An 18,336-nucleotide genomic window follows, 5' to 3' on the forward strand; every position below is an offset into this window, starting at 1 on the left:
TGAGCCACACTGGGATAGGAAAGAGCCCTGCATGGTGATGGCTGTTTGCCCCTACCCTAGGTGCCTTATCTGTGTCGTGTCTACAGAGTCTCTGGTCCAGTTCTACAAGGTTTGTTTTTGCACCCACTGGTGACGCAAGCTAATTAGTTCAGTGCACCAACATTCAAATGTGAAAAGCAGGTTTTGTAGCCCTGCAGGACCCCACCCACTACATATTGAAGTGGCTGCTTTTTGGTGCTTTTTGGTTACTAGCAGTCCCTAAACAGGGCTCCACACACACACACACTAACTTTAAAAAAAAGTGTTTAACAGGTCCACCCTGTTGCTGAACACATCTAAAACATCCACACAGAATACGACTAAAACAGTTCAACTGCACATTTTGAGCAACAAGAGTAAAATTAACATTTATACTGAGGCTCTTTAGGTGGCATTTTTTTTATTTTTAAGTGCTACTCTGAGAGCATGGGTAACTGCATAACCTTTTACAGCAAAGTACTGTAATTCTCAGGAGTTGGGGGGGGCCCTTATCCATGCAAAAGGCAAATGTCTGTCGCATAAGCTCCTCCCGGACTCGGGCTTGATATCCGCTTTCAGTAGAACAAGCTATACCGCAACATCTCTGGCAGGCAGGATCTTCTCTGGCAAATATGCTCATGATAATGTGGAGCTGAAGGACCTTTCCTTACTGGTGGTCAAGTGGCATTTCTTTTGTACTATACGTTGGGTAAGATTGAATTTCCTGCATCATCTTAAGAATGTTTGAAACAACCTGTGAGCATCAGGATTCTAGTCTAGAATGAATTATTTTTATCAAATAAGGTAAAGAAAAATTTGATTCTGACTGCACTGTTTTGGCTATTCTTGTTGGACCTTGAAACCGATAACAAAGCACTAGTTAGACTGATGTTGCATCAGGTGTCTTGTCTATAACAGAATGACTTGACACGTTCACAGGTTCTTGGAAAGATGAGGGCAAGCAATATCTGTGTCAAAACAGATATTATGGTGATTTTGAAAAATACAGAAAATGAAGCCTTGGCCAGAGCGTATAATCTTTGTCAGCTGCATAGATATCTGGATCCCTGGTATGCATTTTTGTCATGGGTGAGCACTGATCGTGTCTGTGCCTTAACCTAGGCCTGTGTCGGGGGTAATATGATCTTGTTAGACTTTAAGGGGTGCACCAAGCTCTAATGTTAATGCTACTGCTCTTACCAGGAGTTGGGTAATAAGAGTGATGGTGGCAGCATGCTAGGGTTGGGTTTAGCAGTGATCAGTAGTGTGAACATACGTTTTCTTTTTTTTTTTTTTTTTTTTAACCTGTCATACATAGGATCTGTGGGTCCACTCTTGTAAAGTTCTGCCACTGTGTGTTTAACTCACCTTTGGCCTACATGGCCCTTTTCTGTAGTGCCAGGCAGCTTGTGATACTTGTGTGCTTGCTGAAATGTGTGGGTGTCTGTGAATGGTACATCACATGGAGGGCTGTTCCTTTTTGGAAACCCAGGATTTGGGAAGGCTAGTTTGGGTTGAGGACTGCAACCCCTAGCTAGGGGAAATGGATTGCTGACATTTGAGAGGTTGGTTGGAAAATGCACACTGGAGGATGGGGGAGCAAGGGATCCATGGTGCACATAAAATGATTTTGTTTTCAGGGATAGTTATTGGCCAGTGGTGCCTTGGCTTGCAGTCGGGAAGATGGTGAGGTCTTGTAAGGTGGTCACTAGTATGATCAGGTAATCATAATAGAAGGGAGGACTCTGAACTTTCAACCTTTTTGTGAGCATTTCTTTCAGTGGAGGCAGACAGCCAAGTGTGATCCTGGTTACTCCCATGGCCTTTGTGGGTCATTCAACATGAGAGCCACACCTGTTGTGGCTGACTGTCCTTTTGACAAAGAAGAGTAGAGGATACTTCAAAGAAGTGCACACCCACCACAAAAATATGAAAGGACTAGACGCTAACTCAGTTTCTGCATTTGAACTATATAGTTAAGAGTGAGTCTCTCAAATTTTTCTGCACCACTATACTACAGTTTGATTCAACTAAGATCGCCATGACTAATAGTTGCTAGAACTTGGACTAAGACCAAAGTCTACTAGTCTCCCTGCTGTGTGAAAGGCCAGCACCTGGAGCACAAGCCTTTGGCCTATCCATCAAGAATAGCAGATCCTGTGAGGAGAGTGCCTGGAGGGAGGGCAGTGTGGGACAATTGCAAGAGTGCAGGGCGTCTCTGCCTGCGAGTGCGCTGATTCTGCTTCTGTCCTATTCAACATAAGGATTTGACTGCACACAGACTCTAATACTGTTGTGTAGCATTCCACCTCTTTCCTCTTGTGTCCTCATTTGTACTTCATACATTCTAGTCTTCCCAGTCCATGCCAGGCAAGGACTTTATACGCCTCAGTTTAACATCTCTAGTCCTCTAGTCTTTTGCTTATCTGAAGGGTCTCAAGTTTTGTGTGTTTGCTAGGCTCTTCCAAATGCATCCTTCACAAATTTCAGTGATGCTTTATGATTAGTTAATATGTTTGTAGACTCTCCATGAATTTTAATTTAACCAGGTACAGCATAGCTTATTTCACTTTCTTGCCCGTCTGAAGTTTAGTTTGTTGTGCCCCTTGATACGGTGTCAATTTATCTTGAGCCAGACAGAGCACATTGTAATAAATGGTCTGTAATTTTCTGCCCTGGGAGATAGCCTATTTGGGGACCTAGGATCGGTGAATGATGCCTCCCTTCTACTATGACGGCTTTAGAAAACAACAATTCTTGCCTTAGCTGTCTGCCAGGTGTGACTCCACAGATGTTTCCAGTTTGCATGTAGGTGTGGTTTCCACAGGTCCTAATTCGCTAATTGTTCGGTCTGCACCTTGCCTGTAATTCCTCAATCTTGATTTCCAGAATCGCCACAATTTGGAGGATGTTTCCTGTGTGGCTGGTAGTGTAGGCCTCTTGGTCAGAAACCTGTTTGGCCATGTCTCTTTACTGCACGCCTATCCGCTTACTCCCCAAGATGATCCTTTTTGAGGAACAGTGTGTCAGTGTTGCTGTCTGTGGACAGCAACTTGTTGCTTATCTCTAGAAGCAGTATGTTTGCTTTGTCATCTGACGAACGCTGGTTGTGTGAAAGGCCTTTGCGTCTTCTGTGCCACCGCTCATGTTTGATCTCTGTGTTCCTGGAATCGGATGTCAGAAGAGCTAGTGCTCCTTTCTACATTCCCATTTTGAGCTACTTCTTCTCTTCTTCTGGCAGAACAATATCCACAAAAGAGATGGCTCAACACTAGTCTTAAGCAGTGTAGCACTTAAAAAAAAAAAAAAGAAAGAAGTTCAGCAATTACATGTTGCTGAATCACATCATCTGTGTCCCTTAACCTTTAACCTATTTCCTACCCATTCTTTATTATAGTTCTAACCAAGCTTAACAAACTAACCATTTACTGCTCTTGAATCCAAGATTTTATTTTTTAAAGGTTTTAAAAAAAATAATGCATTTATTTTTTTTGTGTGTAATTTATCACTGTGCTCCTAGGATCTGTTATCGGTTTTTGCTTGCCCTAGGCTAATTCACTCTCCTGCTCCCGTTCTTCAATCACTCTTTTAATTCACTGAGATATCAGAATACATGCCTGTATGCTTAAAACTATATATTCCTTTATCTATGGCCTTGCTGGTCATGCATGCTGTTTTTCATATGAACTCTTCACTTAGATATCAACACACAGTTTAGGCCTACAGTGCTCTTGCACCACATGTGTTTTTTCATATTGTTTTCTTCTGATGTAGCGTAATTTATTCATATTTAATTTGCTCTCCAACAGTCCTCCTCTAGTCTCCCATAACTGTTTCCCATATGGTGGAGCGGCTTCCTATAATTCTCGAAGACATAATCTTGCTGCCTCAGCATGATGAGGCGTGACATCGGTGGTAGTGTCAGATTCAGGCTCATAATGTGAAGCAGCCTGGACCACATAAACGGGGACATGTTGTGGCCCTTATGTGGGGGTGTATGACTAGCTGCATCTTTGGCTTTCCAATCTGCTCATAGTTCCAAAATGTACAGTGGTAGTTGCATACGATGAATCAGAGTACATCAGGATTACCTTTCCTGCTTATTGCTTGAGAGCTGCTAACAATTCTGCTGCTTGTGCATGCTGGTAGTGTTTGTAGAATCATGTTGTGCTTTGGCTACTGCTGCACCCGTGTCTCTCACTCCAGTATCCTGGTCAATAGTTTAGGAACCATCAATAAAATGGGTAATAATACCTGGAATAGGAATCCTCTGTTAGCTGCCTACATTCATCAGGGATATATGTTGCCCAGTCACGTGCATCATCCTCTAAGTCTAATATAGGATGAGCAAACAGTGTCACAGGTTGAAGTGTATGACGCTTCACAACTGTCAGATGGTAGTGGCAGTATCACCTCATATCCTGACTCTGTGTAGTTAAGAGTAGCCTTAGCCTTCTGAATGATGACAATACTGCATGTTCTGCATAGTGTCAAAGGTGCCCCCATAACAACGGGGGTGATCTTCTGCACTGCAAGGGCTGCGGTGCTGAGACCTTGCTCCCACGGATAATATCCTCACATCACTGAATCCCAACTGTCTACTAAAGTATGCAATGGGTTTCTGTCCTAGAAGGTGTTTTTGCGTAAGGACAACTGTCATTACTTGACCATTGCAGTGACCAGAGAAACTTCCTTTGCATAATCTGGAGTCTCCAAAACTGGGGCATCTGTTATCTGTCTTCAATTTCTGAAAAATCTCCCTCATTTCTGGTGTCCATGTTTGTCTTTTGCCTGATTTAATTGAAGCCAGCAAAGGTGCTACTAAAGTGCTGTAATGAAAAACCCACTGTCTCACATAATTAGAGACCTAGAAGCTTCTGCATTTCCTTAAGTTTCTGGCTGTGTTATTTGACATACAGGTGTTGCTTTTTTCAGGAGTTGCTCGTCAACCAGAAGCTGACAGTAATTGTCCTAAGTAATGGACCTCTGCCTGACAATTCTGAACTTTGTCTTTTTCTCCCTTGTAACCTCCCTGTGCGAGAGTAACCAAAAAGATATGCCGTTAACATACTGCAGCAAAGTTCTGTCACTCTGAAAGTTTCACAGATCGTTTTTCTCCACTCTGTTAAAAAAAAAAAAAATGCTAAGACTCGCAATACTCTTGAGGCAAGCAAGAATACAAATATTGAGTCCCACAATAGGAAAACCCTGCCAGATAATGGCTGTCTGGATGAAGAGAAATGCTAAAAAAAGGTTTCTTGAGATCTATAACAGAGAAATATTTAGCATCCTACAGAATGTTTGTCAAAATGATGGAAGGGTCAGGAACAATTGAAAATGTTGGTGCTACATCATTCAAGGGGCAGGTCTTGAACCATATGCAGAGTATTTCCCCTTAGATTTCTTAACCAGATAAATAAAAGTAATACAAGGAGCTTCTCCTGGGTAAACTACTTCTTGCTCTAGCAACATCTGTATTGTTGGGACAATGCCTTCATCTGCTTCTTTAAAAAAGTAATAGTGTCTCACCCTAGGTAACATAGCACCTTCCTTCAGTGTAATTCTAACTGAAGTAGCAGTAGGAATAAGGTGCCTTAGTCCATTATGTCTGTTTTTTTGGGAAAGATCTGCATCCCTGACAGAATCAAAAGCTCTACCTGGTATTGGTGTCTTTACTTCCAGTACTGTTCTCGATAGTATGGCCTCTTGAAAGGCTAAAACTGTTTTCTTAGAATCATCATCAAAGAGTTGATCACCCAATATTTCTTAAACCATTTTACCTGTCTCAATTAAAATAACACATCCCCACAAGACATGGTTATGATCACTGGCTATCAGAGTGCCGTAGGTTGGCGTTTTCTCTAAGGCCTCTATTTGTAATATCAGCTCATTATCCGGTATCCAAGAATCTTGCCGGAAAAGAAACAGTTTATGTAACTGGACCCCTTTTCACAGTAACGCTGGTGTTTCTGCTACTATTGTATACACTGCTGTAAATGAATGCTTCCATATTAACAGGTCGAACTCTGATTTGATCTCTAGTAGAAGAATCTACTTTTACAGCCATGATCTGGAGAGTGGGAATCCATCAGTGGACCAAACACTAGTACCATCAGGCTCAAAATTAGTAGTTATATTTAATTTGGCCAGAAGATCTCTCCCCAGTAAATTAGCTGGGGCAGCTGTAGAGAACAGTAAACATCCATCAGTGTACTTTCCTCCTATTACCATCTCCACTGGTTTAGTAAATGGAACCCTTATTACTGCCTTTAAAGAATCCTTGTGTGTCCTTTTGATCTATTAAAATTTGGAAGGTCTCCCTCTCTCATACAAGATGGGGTTGCTCCTGTATCTGAGGAATGCATACCTTTTTGTCACTGATATCTACTATCCCAGTGGGTTCCTCATTTGGCCTATGCGTCACTGACAATACTGAACACATGGAACTATTCTGGGGGTACCTTCACTTTGTGTATCCTCCCACATAATTTGCCCGTAAAGGATTTGCTCCTCTCTTAATCTCGCCTGCCTGTCCATTTTGAGGTGGAGTTGCCATTGGGTTGCTTTGTAACTTTGTGCTTTATGCTTGCGATAGCTGTGGTGACATTTGATTCACATCTGAGGGATTGCTGGTTGCACATTTGTGGTTGCTTCTGAAGTACATATACTCTTTGCCGGTTTGACTGGCTGCACTACTGTATTTCTTGGCTGATTTATAAACTGTCCTTCTGTTTTGTTCATCCCATCTTAGTTCTGCAATCTTTTATGAAATGTCTGTATCTGACTGTAATGACATGTTTTATCTATCATTTTGGAACCTATCCCGCCTTTTCCTATTCCCCCTCTGCTATTTTCTTGTGATCTTACATTGTTCTGCTGGTGTGGGCACTGTTGTTGAATGGTCCCTGGGACCAATCCCACAGAAATCGCAGTCATCTGAGTGGTTGCTGCTATTACAGCCCCTTCCACTGCTCCTTTCTTTGCCAACATTTGCTTCCCTAAATTGGTTGTTGCTTTCTCGGTCACCTCCTGCTTGGTTCTCTTTCTGCAGAAATGTGTGTGTGTGTGTGTGTGTGTGTGTGTGTGTGTGTGTGTGTGTGTGTGTGTTGCCACTGTTACTAAGGCTGTCTTTTACATCAAAGGGTAAACCCCTTTTCACTACGTTGTAGAACAACATGTATTTGGCTGTGTTGATTAAGCCATGAGGGACCCAGTATCTGGTCTGTCAGGATACTTTTTCTTTAACCGATCCCAAACTACTGTCCAAACTAAATTGAATGGGGAACCATTATACCTAATTTCAGTGAGGATAACCTTTCTCATTACAGCTTTCTGGAAAAACAGTATCTCTCATCTCCTATAAGAGAGCTAAGTAAACTCTGTTACCTACTGCCAGGGTGATAACTGCAGTTTGCTTTTCAAAAAACCTAATCAATGTCCCTGCTCCCTCTAAGTGGTGGTAACAACTCAAAGATTTTTCTTGTACATTTGTGGCCAAGGAACCTAATGAGGGGCCTGGGTCCCTTGAATATTAGGGGCATCTGATGTATAGAAGTGACTGAATGTTGGGAGTTGTCCGGTTCTCCCTCACCATAAAGCACACAATTCTCAACATTTGCCATGTCACATGGATCAAAAAATCCTTCTTGTGGCCATGGACTAATCTGTAGATCTAAATCTTCAGTCCATCCTGCAAAATTATCCACAGAAGGTATAACACTGTACCAACTATTTTCTCCTTCAGCAGCTATCTCACTAGAGGTGAGAACAGTGCTGTGCAAAACTGATTGAACATGCATCTACTGCATTATCATGTTGTGTCAATTCTCCTCAGGCTTCACAAGGTCCCATCCTGTGGTCTGGTTGGCCTTGCATTCCCCGAAATCATAACTGCTCAAGCTCAGTTGACTGGGGTTGCCTGGTTCTAGATAACGTCCTGCTCTCTTCCTCTAATATCAATGCGATTAAGCAAATCCATTACTCCCTCTGTAAGGTCAAGTTCAATAGGAGCCATTTCTTGAGCCTAGCCTCTGGAGATTGAAGTATTTCACCCATGTTATCTACACACCTATGTATTGATTCTGCTTAATTTACCATCCTCCCAAAACTTCCCTGAAAGATTATCATAATATCATTCTCTCCTTATTTCTCTCGCATGCCTTTGATCCTCACTTCATGATAACCATTCCTGAATACTTTCTGGCAAAACTGTTCTGTTTCCCTTTTTCCAAGGTGGTAGAATATCTTCAGTTCTCCTATAATCCTCATCTTTCTTTGGATACTGGCCATCGCGCTTTACTAGCAGCCCTGTATGCATAGTAATTCCATCTAGCATCATCTGCATATCTTCGTTGCGGGGTAGAGATCCGTTCCCTAACTACCCTTCCTTTTATATCACTCTTCTGTAAAAAGTGCGATGTTGCTGATGACACCTGTGACTAATTGTCACTGTCTCCTGAATCTTGCTCTTCACCGCTACTCTCCTGGGGGGAAGCTGGATCTAAATGCAGTGTAAACGGGGATTCTAATTGTCCTGAGAATCATCCTCCCCTATTTGTTGCCTGGGTGTATTTGTATGTCTTGGCTTTGATATCTGTTGGGCAACATTAGGAGATTTATTTTGGGATTGTGAAGGGGTCTCAACTTCAGGATTCTGTAATCCCCCTGCTGTTTCTAGTAACTGTCAGTGGATAAACAGATACCCTAGGGGAAGTACTCATTGAACCATAGGGAGATGGGGGGGGGGGGGGGGCGGGGGTTAGGGATATTGGGGATATCCTCATTTGAGGATTCCTTAGGCTTGTCAGAAAAAATTTGCCATAAGGCTAAGACCACTTCCTTCTCACTTCTGCAATTTAGGCCCTACATGTTTGCTCTTAAGATCTGTCCCAATATGCTCCAATATAATTTGCCATCCAATGTCCCTTCCTTTGGACAGGGATGCATATGCTTCTGAGTAGCCTTAAACCACTCCTGACAGTATTTCTGTAATTTTTTTCTGGTCACCTGGAAAGTTCTTTTGCGTAAGCTCTAAAGGTTTCTTCACAATTTCCACCCCCGTGTATTTCAAACCACTTTTGCAGTTTCACTTTAATCAGTCTCCAATATGTTTTCTTATGAAAGTTGTACGTGGAAACAAAAAATCTGTCAACTTGTCTCAATCAAATGTCAATGATTATACATCATCACAATGCAATATTTCTATTTACATGCACATATATATTTCTGTTTACACGTGTGTGTGTGTGTGTAAAATATATATACCAACATTAAAAAAAATATATATATGAACACTTAGATTACTTTTAAATATGAATCAGTTGTTCCAACTCTAAACAATAAATACTGTTGTTAGCAGCTGGTCACTTCCCTCTGTGCTCCAAGAGAGGATAAGCCTTAAACAATGTGTCTTATAGACCATGGAGTGACTTCTTGGCATTTGGTCCAGGACGGTATTTAGAGTGTTCTTCTTTTTCTTCTTCTTATTTTTCTTCTTATTTTATCAAAGTATTGGAACACATGTTGGAAACCCAACTTTGGATCACTCCCCTTGACCACATACAATTTATTAGATAGATTGGGGATAACCACTGTCCAGACTATGTAGTCCCTTTACTTAATACCATGCAACACATGCACACAATCTTGCATGCAACATCCTTATAACTATATTACATCTGTGTTTACCATTGCCAAAAAGACAAGTCATAAAATGTATACCAAACATGAAACTGTCTGATTCTGTCCTCACAGTAAAAGGCAGCAATCACTAGTTCCTTCCTACCCCGTGAATAGGCAGAACATTAGCAAGAACAGTGTCTGCTTACTTCATCAGAGCTGTGCAAAAATCTATGCAGCCGGGGGTAGTGGGTATTCCCATGGATAGCAGTCGGCTGAGGTCAAAAAGGGACCAATGTTTGGGGCTTGCCAATGTTGTTGCAGGGAAACTTAAGGTGGAAAAAAAAGACAGGTAAACCACTGCTTTTTACTGTTGCGGCAGGGAGAGTAGCTATCTCAAACAGGTAAACAACTCTTTTCAGTTTGCTGCTTCAAAGGCAGCCACGTGTATAGCAAATAACACAATACAAAAAATGTTAAGCAGTAAGTTTAGCAATGACATATTTGCTGCAAAATCACGTCACCAGTGTCCCTTAACCTTCAACCTATTTCTTACACATTCTTTATTACAATTCTACCATGCTTAAACTAACCGTTCGTTATCCTTGAATGCATGTGTATTTTTTTTTTGTGTGCGCTTTAAGATCTCTCATCAGCTTTTGCATACCCTAGGCTAATACAGTCTCATACTTCCATTCTTCAGTCACTCTTTCGATTTTACTGAGTCAACAGAATACATGTCTGTGTGCTTAAACTATAAATTCCTTTTAGGTGTATTAACACAGTTTTTCCTTTAACTACGACCTTGCTGGTCATGCATTCTGTTTTCCGGTGAACTATTCACCTCTCTGGCTTCAGCACACAGTTCAGGCCTACACTGCTCTTTCACCATATATGATTTTATATTATTTTCTACCAATGTCTGATGTAGCGTAATTTCTTCTTTCTTCGATTTCTCTCCAATAGCTTTCTGTTGCAGTGCCTGCTGTGCTAAATGCACTTTTTAGATCTGTACTATTGTTTGATGGGCAGTGGCCATCAGGGCTTTAGGAGTTCTCTGTTCAAGGTTAGTAGATACATTACTGTTGTTGGTGTTGCTTATTTTACCTTAGAAGGTTGCTCTCCTGCCCATTCTTTTCTGGGTATACACTGATAAGTTGTAAGGTATTGACCACTGCTATCTGGACTACCCCAAGGTACCATGTGCCATGTTTTTCCAGCAGGCTCTCTTACTGGTCTTCTTGCACAGAGTATGAAGTCGTATGTCCTTCACAATGCTTTTATCAGCACTATCCGGTACACACAGCCTGGCTGATTCCCTAATCCCCCCCCCCCCCCCCCCCCCCCCCCCCCCCCCCCCCCCCCACCAGCCAAGTAACCTCTGCGGTCCCAAGATGATGTTCAGGTCAGTACGCTGCAGGTCTCTGCTTGTCTGTCCTTGTGCCAGTAGCAGGTCCTCACCATTTTCCTTCCACCATCCACTGTTGCTGCTATTGTCAGCTGAGACTCATCAACTGCACATCCAGCTAAAATAAAGCATGGTACAATTCAACTGGCCTCAAAGGGAGCTCACAGCAGTGACTCAACCTGTCATATTAACTTTTACACTGTCCTCCCTGACTCCAGCTATCATACAGTCTATTATCAGGCACCTCTGTCTTGAGTATTTCTTTCAGGGAACTGGATGTGTATTCATGGATTTAGCTGCAGGGTTGAGAGGTCAGCTCCTATATGGCCATTACTTGTAGCATACAGCCATGCACAAGTCTGTCCACATTTGTGTGCATTTCTCAAGTCTTGTGACTCCACATCTGGTCAAAAATATTAAAACTGTAATTCATAGCGGGGGAGGATCGGTGGCAGAAGGCAACCAATACTGTACATTTATCTTCCGTTCAGACTCATAAGGGGCTTCCTGCCAGTAGGTCAACAGTAGATGGTCACAGTCTATTATTCCCACATATCACTGCCTATCATGTTTCATATAAAAAGAGTTCTTTGTGTTTTTTCAGGTGAAATAATCTACATATTTCTAATTTTCCACTATAGCAGATCCAGGCAATGTGTTTAATCTCTAAACTGAGACTTCAGCAGGGCCTAAAAGACATACATACAAACATACATATCACAAAATTATAAACACGTAATTAAAACTTTTTATCCGTTTTTTTTTCTTCTTTTTTTTTTTTTCTTTCAGTTTTGCAATTTTTTTTTTTTTCATTTTACATAAAAGTATGTATACCCTCAGGTATAAGTACACCTAATGCAGTTTTTTTTTTTTTGCCCACCACCAATACACTTTTTTTTTTTCGTACCAATTAATTGTTTTAGTGTGATTACCATACCCCTACTGTCATCACTATTCATATGGTCTCTTTATACCTATTTGAAACAGGTAATGTTTCATTCATATCCAAATGCCTCCTTTAAAACCAATTATAAAGAAATTATGCAAAAACCAGACTTTCACTACTTGCACAAAAAATTTGTGCACCAGAGGTTGAACAATCATTTGGTTGAAAACTGACCTATGCATCCAGCGTTTAGCAGTACTGCCATGAGGTTTTTGTTTGAAAGGAGCCCTTGCAAAGTCAATTTTAAATTTGTGCTAAGGCATGTAACGTTATTACATTAGTGACATGTATAGAAGAGGGCCAGCAGGAGAAGACAGCCATTGTTGTAAAGCAGTATCTCATGCTCTTCAGTGCGAGCACTTAAGTTGTGGACTAGAGGATGCTTCAAGACAGCCAGTAGCATTGGGTGAGGTGAGTGCTGCACTTCTCAGGGCAAGATGTGAAAAAAAGTGGCTGATCGAGGCTGATGTACCAAAGCCAGTAGTTGACAGGGGCAGACTCTCAGGTCACTTAATTTGTAATGTTAGCAGAAGGTCTGTTTGACATCTATATTGTCAAAATCCTGACCTGTCTTTGTAGACGCAGTATTTCGCCATTAATTGGCTTCTGAAAAGATGAAAAAGCTTTGGCAAACAGATGCGTATCTTTCCTACAACAAAAAAAATGGAAAAATGTGCTTTAGAATTTGCACCTGCATTCCGAGGAATATGGAGGAAAAAAAAAATACCAGCTCTTGTGAAGAGTGCTTTCTCTTGCAGGTGTGTTAGTAGGTGGAGAGAACGAGAGAAGAATATTGACTTGTGTTTTGGATATTAGTCAAATAAACTTTCTAAAGTACTGCAAACCAATGCTTACCATCTGATAAGAATAGAAAATATATGGGTTCCCTCACCATTCAGTTAATATGAAGTTTGGATTCAGAGGTTTTTATAGTTAGTTGGTGAGTTAGACTGAATGGAGTATGGTAGGTGTACATGTATCAAGAATAGTGCCCAGTTCATCAAAGATTGCAAATTGTGAGAGAACTGAAGGAGCAATCACTGATGTGTGTTGATAATCAAGAAGCTAACATGGTCATTGACTCCACTACTATCCCTCCTCCCCACAGCTTGACCATGGAAAAGGACTGGATACAACTGTTGAGTAAAGGCACATTCTTGGTGACTAGATTACTTAAACCTTTCTCACTGATCACTCGCCAGAAAACTCACTGTTTGATGTCTGTTGAGCAAATGTAGCTGACAAAGGTGTTTGTAAGTTTAGTTAATTGGGACGGAGGGTGTATCATGTTTCATACCTATGAATGGTAAGTGTTCAAATTGCTTTAGTAGATACAAAGGAAGATTTGGTTCTTGATACTTGGTAGCAGGGGTACACAGAAGAAGTCAAGGAGAGCCTATGTTTATTATTATTTTTTTAATCATAATTATTTTTGATCAACATGAAAGTGAAATTCATGGTTTGGGTACTTTGTCACGATCCACTTAAGGCTATGCAATATTGACCCCATGCTGTTAGTTGTAGACTTCAAACGTGGTGCCAAACTGGGCTTCAAAGATTTATGTACTCTTTGGTCCAGGTTCCTTATGACCAGTTTTGTAACAGGAAGTTGTCATAGATTAACATTCATTCTCTTGGCACTTGAAGTATTTAATTAGTTTGGATTTTGGAGAAAGGGATGGGGGTATCCAGAGAGCATGGCCTTTGCAGTTGTTCTGCCTCTGTTCTCGGAAAGGGTTTTATACTACCTTTAACACGGAGGATAGGAGGTTATAGACCTCCATTACAGATGTGAGTTGTAGGTTTTTCACTGCTTGTTATGAGATGGCTATTTTGTGGAGAATTGCCCTTTTTGTATCTGTAAAATTAAATTTTTCTCTTTTGCAGAAGAAGAAGATGGAATCTGGGATAATGGACTTTCCTATGAGTGCCGCACTTTGCTTTTCAAGGCAGTCCACAATCTCCTTGAAAGGTGCTTAATGAACCGTAACTTTGTGCGCATTGGCAAGTGGTTTGTGAAACCTTATGAAAAAGATGAAAAGCCTATCAATAAAAGGTATGTGGAGTATTTTGTCCAGCTCATGATTCATGCATTAAACACAATGGGATGTGAAAGAAAATGTACTCATTAAATAGCAAATTTGGTAAGCACTTGCAAAATTGATTTTTTTTATTTTTTTTAGCTCATCTATATACTGAAGTCTGTTTTCATTTGTGCAAGCTGGCTTTTATTTATGTTGTTTCCATCCAAGAACTTGGGGCACCTTTAGAGAGGGACCTGATTATTTTTACATTTTGATTGCTATTATTTTTGTTAGTTTGATAAATAGGTACAGCATGAAGAAGACAAACCCACACACTATTTCTCAAAACTGAACTTTCGGAAACTGTCCGTCCTACCCTACCAAATAAGATTCGACCTCCATCCTCTCTCGCTTTGTTTTCCTCTATCCCTTCCTCAGTTCTTACTACCACATTGTTTTTTGCTGTTATTCCCATTTTTTTCAAGTCCCCATCCCGCCCTTAAAGTCTACAATATTTGTCTGTCTTTCCCATGAAAACCTAGCCCTCTGTCTCTTTGGGCAGGTGTGACTTCTTTATTCTTGGTTAAAGTAGATTGTGGGTCCCACAATGTCCTAAACAGTTCTGTGCTCACTTTTTTTTTTTTTTTATATGCCAATTTCTCATGACTTGGCAATACCATCAAACCTTCTACATGATAAATCTGATCTACATTTCTTGCTGCAGATTCCTTACATTACCTTAGAATAACCCTGGGTGTCAGACTGTATCCGAAAGATTTAAGCAGTACCCCTGCATGCCGATAGGTGGAGTCTTTTGGCTATGTGTAGGCAGTGCTAGAAGTGAAGTGTTACTTCTGTAGGTGCCACCCTGGTGCGCTGATGTCTGTCCTTTGTACGTCAGTCACTTTTTTACTAGCTTTCTTCAACGGTTTGAGAAAAAAAAAAAAAATACTTTTATTTTATTTTTTTAGAACATTTCCTGGTGTGAGGAATGTTGCCCTAGGCACTGGTTGGTTTCACAGACAAACATTGGTGACAGACCTCCAGTTAGAGTTGTGGTTCTGCTTCAAGCACCACAAACACACCAGGACCTATTAAGACTGCTGCGCCATGCTATCAAAGTCTTCCGATGCGATGCTGGTGCGTCCGCACACAAGGCCCAGCAAGTTGGCGAAACCTGAACTCTGATCTGTTCTGCTCCATGCTTCCATGATTTTCCTGGAGTGACCCCGCTCACTTGAAGGAGTTCTGTGCCTGATACTTGGGTGACCCAGCCCGTCTGGAGTGTGTTTGGGCCCCATGGATGCAAGAAGGACCCCTACTGGAACTATGCTGGCGGGTGTTCTTTCAGAAGCCCTTCAGCTGGGGCAAATGTTAACTGAGTCCCTTGCAGATACTTTGTTGGGGGGCTTTGGCCAAATCTTCATCAGGCCTCGCAGGTCAGCTGCCATTGTGCATGATTTCATCACCTGGCCCTGGATGACCTTGCGTTCTTGTCTCTGTACCCCTCTACTGAAAGCTTTCGGATGCTGGTTTCAGCAAGTAAGACATACCGAACTGGGCTCCTTACTGCTCCCCTGATCAAAAGTCCAAATGGATGAAGAAGCTTTGGAAACAAGACTTGTCCACCAGTTTGGTCAGTGAATGCTAGATTCCTACTGTGGGCCCTGTTCCCTTTCTCTTTGGAATTCTTTGGCTCAAGCCCTCCTCCCTGGGGTTCTCAAAGATCATTGACCTATCCTCTCACAGGCCATACAGCATGGTTGTGACGCAGGCAAGTTCAGTTAGTTGTTTGGACACTACAGATTATTCTATTGGGCAGGCCATTTTATCACCAAGGTCAGCATTGTGCAGAACCATGGCATGCTCCATTGGCTTGTCTGCCTCGCCTCACCAACTGCATCATCTCATTTTGCAGCTTTGACAGAGGCACCCTTTCCCGCCAGCCAGTCCATCCTCCACAAGGACTTTAGCAGTTTTGCAGTCCAGATCAATGAGGTGTCCACTTCATAGAACCCCCCCCCCCCCCCCCCCCCCCCAATCTACCTTTGGTGGGACAAGAGCACTTAGTTTGCTGTGCTTCTCTCTGTTCTCACCAGTGCCCCTCAGTTGTTCACGAAAGTTGTGGTAGTGGCAGCACACCTTTTTTGGAGGTCAGGGGTGCCAGACCCCCCCCCCCCCCCCCAAAAAAAAAAAAAAACCTTGACAATTGGGGGAGGAGAGGGGCGCGGGGGGGGCAGCATCTTGAGGAAAAACTATGAAATGTGTTTTCTTGTTGTTTGCCTCCGACATCTTGAGCGTGTTCTCCAGCATATTGTAGTTTGTGGTGAGGCAGGACACAGCAGTCTTGAGTTCAAAGACTGTCCTGTACTACATCAGAGCATCACTCTACCTCTTGGACCCTGCCCACTATTATAGATTTTTTTTTTTTTTTTTTTTTTTTAGCAGTGTGACCTCTATCCCACACCTCACCTATCTTAGTATTGAGCTGTGTGATATACCTGAATTGCCTGAAGTATGGTGTCCATACAGAAGTGTCCAAAGTTAACAGTACTGGACATGTCCCAGGGATGGATGGTGGCGTCTTTGAAGCTTGGGTAATATATTCATCCATTGTGTTGGTGTGTTTTGAAGGGATGGCGTGGTTGTTTCCTATGTTTGTGATGCTCTTGTTTTTCCAATTATCCCAATAATTTGGGCAGAGATCCATCCTCCAAGGCTTGAAAGCTTCTCTGTCTTCAGGTTGTAGGGTGTGTGGGAAAGTTGTGGTAACCAGGAACTTTCTGGGGACAGTTCGTGGAAGCAGCTGGCTCAGTGTGTAGGAGGCCAAGAGAGGTCTTGCACTGAATTAGAAGTAGGTAGGTAGGTGGGTGGGTGGCAGAGTGCTTGGTCACACTAGTAGACTTAGTAGGTGAAGCCTGGAGAAGAGTGGAATTAAGTCAGTGTGGAGCACGCCACTCATAGCATTTGCATCATTGAGGGCTATGCTGCGTGGGGCCCTTTTCTGGAAGGGGACAACCAAAGTCCACCATAACGTGACAACCGGGCCAGTGGAGCAGGAGCAAGAGGATCCAGTAACATCCCTGGAGCAGGTGTGTAGGAGTGGTACTGTGCCTGGACTCCAGGTACTTTTAGAAGTCCACAGTGAAGAGTATGACCCTATCTGGCCTGCTGCTGCACAGATCCCGCACAGTGATCTGCTTTCAGTTCAAGCGGTCAGCCGTGGCCCCTGATGTTGCAGAGAACAGTGGACCCCCTTTGCCAAGTCTGATAACCCCTACTTTGGGTTCCCGACAGAGGGAGGGCGGCAAGGGGAAGGGGCTCCATACTTCAGCTGGGACAGACCTGGCAGTTCTAAATTGGCCCCCAATGGTTGCCCCTGCCTGGTGAGCTTAAAAATAAATAGGGGGACCAGTGCTCCCTAAGCCAGGCCATGGGCACAGAGTGCATACTGTGTTGTGGGCCTTTCCACTTATGGGGCTGAGCCTTCATCGCAGGGTGCCTAACGACAGCCCATTGGCTCCATCCACTCCTGTAAACTCTGGGCACAAATTTGGGAGTCCAAAAGTAGCTCCCAAAGCCAGTGCCACCTGACCCAAATCTGTAGTTGATAGTGTTCACAGGGGGAAAGCCCCAAGAGTGGAATGTGCCATCCACGATTCCTGAAGCTGCGCTCTCCTCCCCCAGAGGAGTGGGGGGTTGTGCCCCTTGGTGCTGCATTTATAAAGTTAATTGTTTGAATGCATTTCTGGGCATAAAGCATTTTGGCAGAATTTTCTTTGATCATTGTGACCCACACACCTCCCCTTTTCTGACCTTTATTAAGACAAGTATGCTTGAATGCTGTTTTTTTCCATTTACCTTAAGGAAAAATGTTAATGATGGTCCAAAAGTTGTGTAATGCTGATAATTATGACTTGTGCAGATTTATTTAACTCCAAAATAAATCGTGAACTGCTTGTCCGCTTAGTCTGAACATTGAAATCTTAACAACTGATTGACAATTTCTCAATTTTAGGGAAAAAAAATACCTTGCAATCAATTGGTAAGATTTCAGTGTTCAGACTAAGGCTGACCAGTAGTTCACAGATTATTGTGGGGTTATCAAGAAATCTGTTTTCCGACTACAGTCATTCAGGTCATGCCTTTCCCAAATGTGAATCTGTCAACATTTGTTTGCTTTGCACAAGTCAGAATTGTCAGCATTACTCAATACAAAGCAGGCTTTAACATGGTGTATAATTATGCACTCTTGAAGGCCCATTGCCTTTAATGCGTTACCAGTAAATAAATCAGGCCAGCTGCCTTTATTGCAGCCTTTC

The 18,336-nt window shown here is 42.3% G+C and overlaps 1 protein-coding gene across 1 annotated transcript in view; it reads left to right on the top strand.

Annotated features, from left to right (window-relative positions):
* Positions 1-18,336, top strand: part of MED13 (mediator complex subunit 13) — an 865,231-nt gene that overhangs the window by 41,342 nt on the left and 805,553 nt on the right. Inside the window, exon 3 of the mRNA XM_069226440.1 lies at positions 13,878-14,046. Coding sequence (XP_069082541.1) covers positions 13,878-14,046 — 169 coding nt within the window. The remainder of the gene's footprint in view (positions 1-13,877; positions 14,047-18,336) is intronic.

Source organism: Pleurodeles waltl, chromosome 3_1 (assembly GCF_031143425.1).
Source record: "Pleurodeles waltl isolate 20211129_DDA chromosome 3_1, aPleWal1.hap1.20221129, whole genome shotgun sequence".
Taxonomy (NCBI): domain Eukaryota; kingdom Metazoa; phylum Chordata; class Amphibia; order Caudata; family Salamandridae; genus Pleurodeles; species Pleurodeles waltl.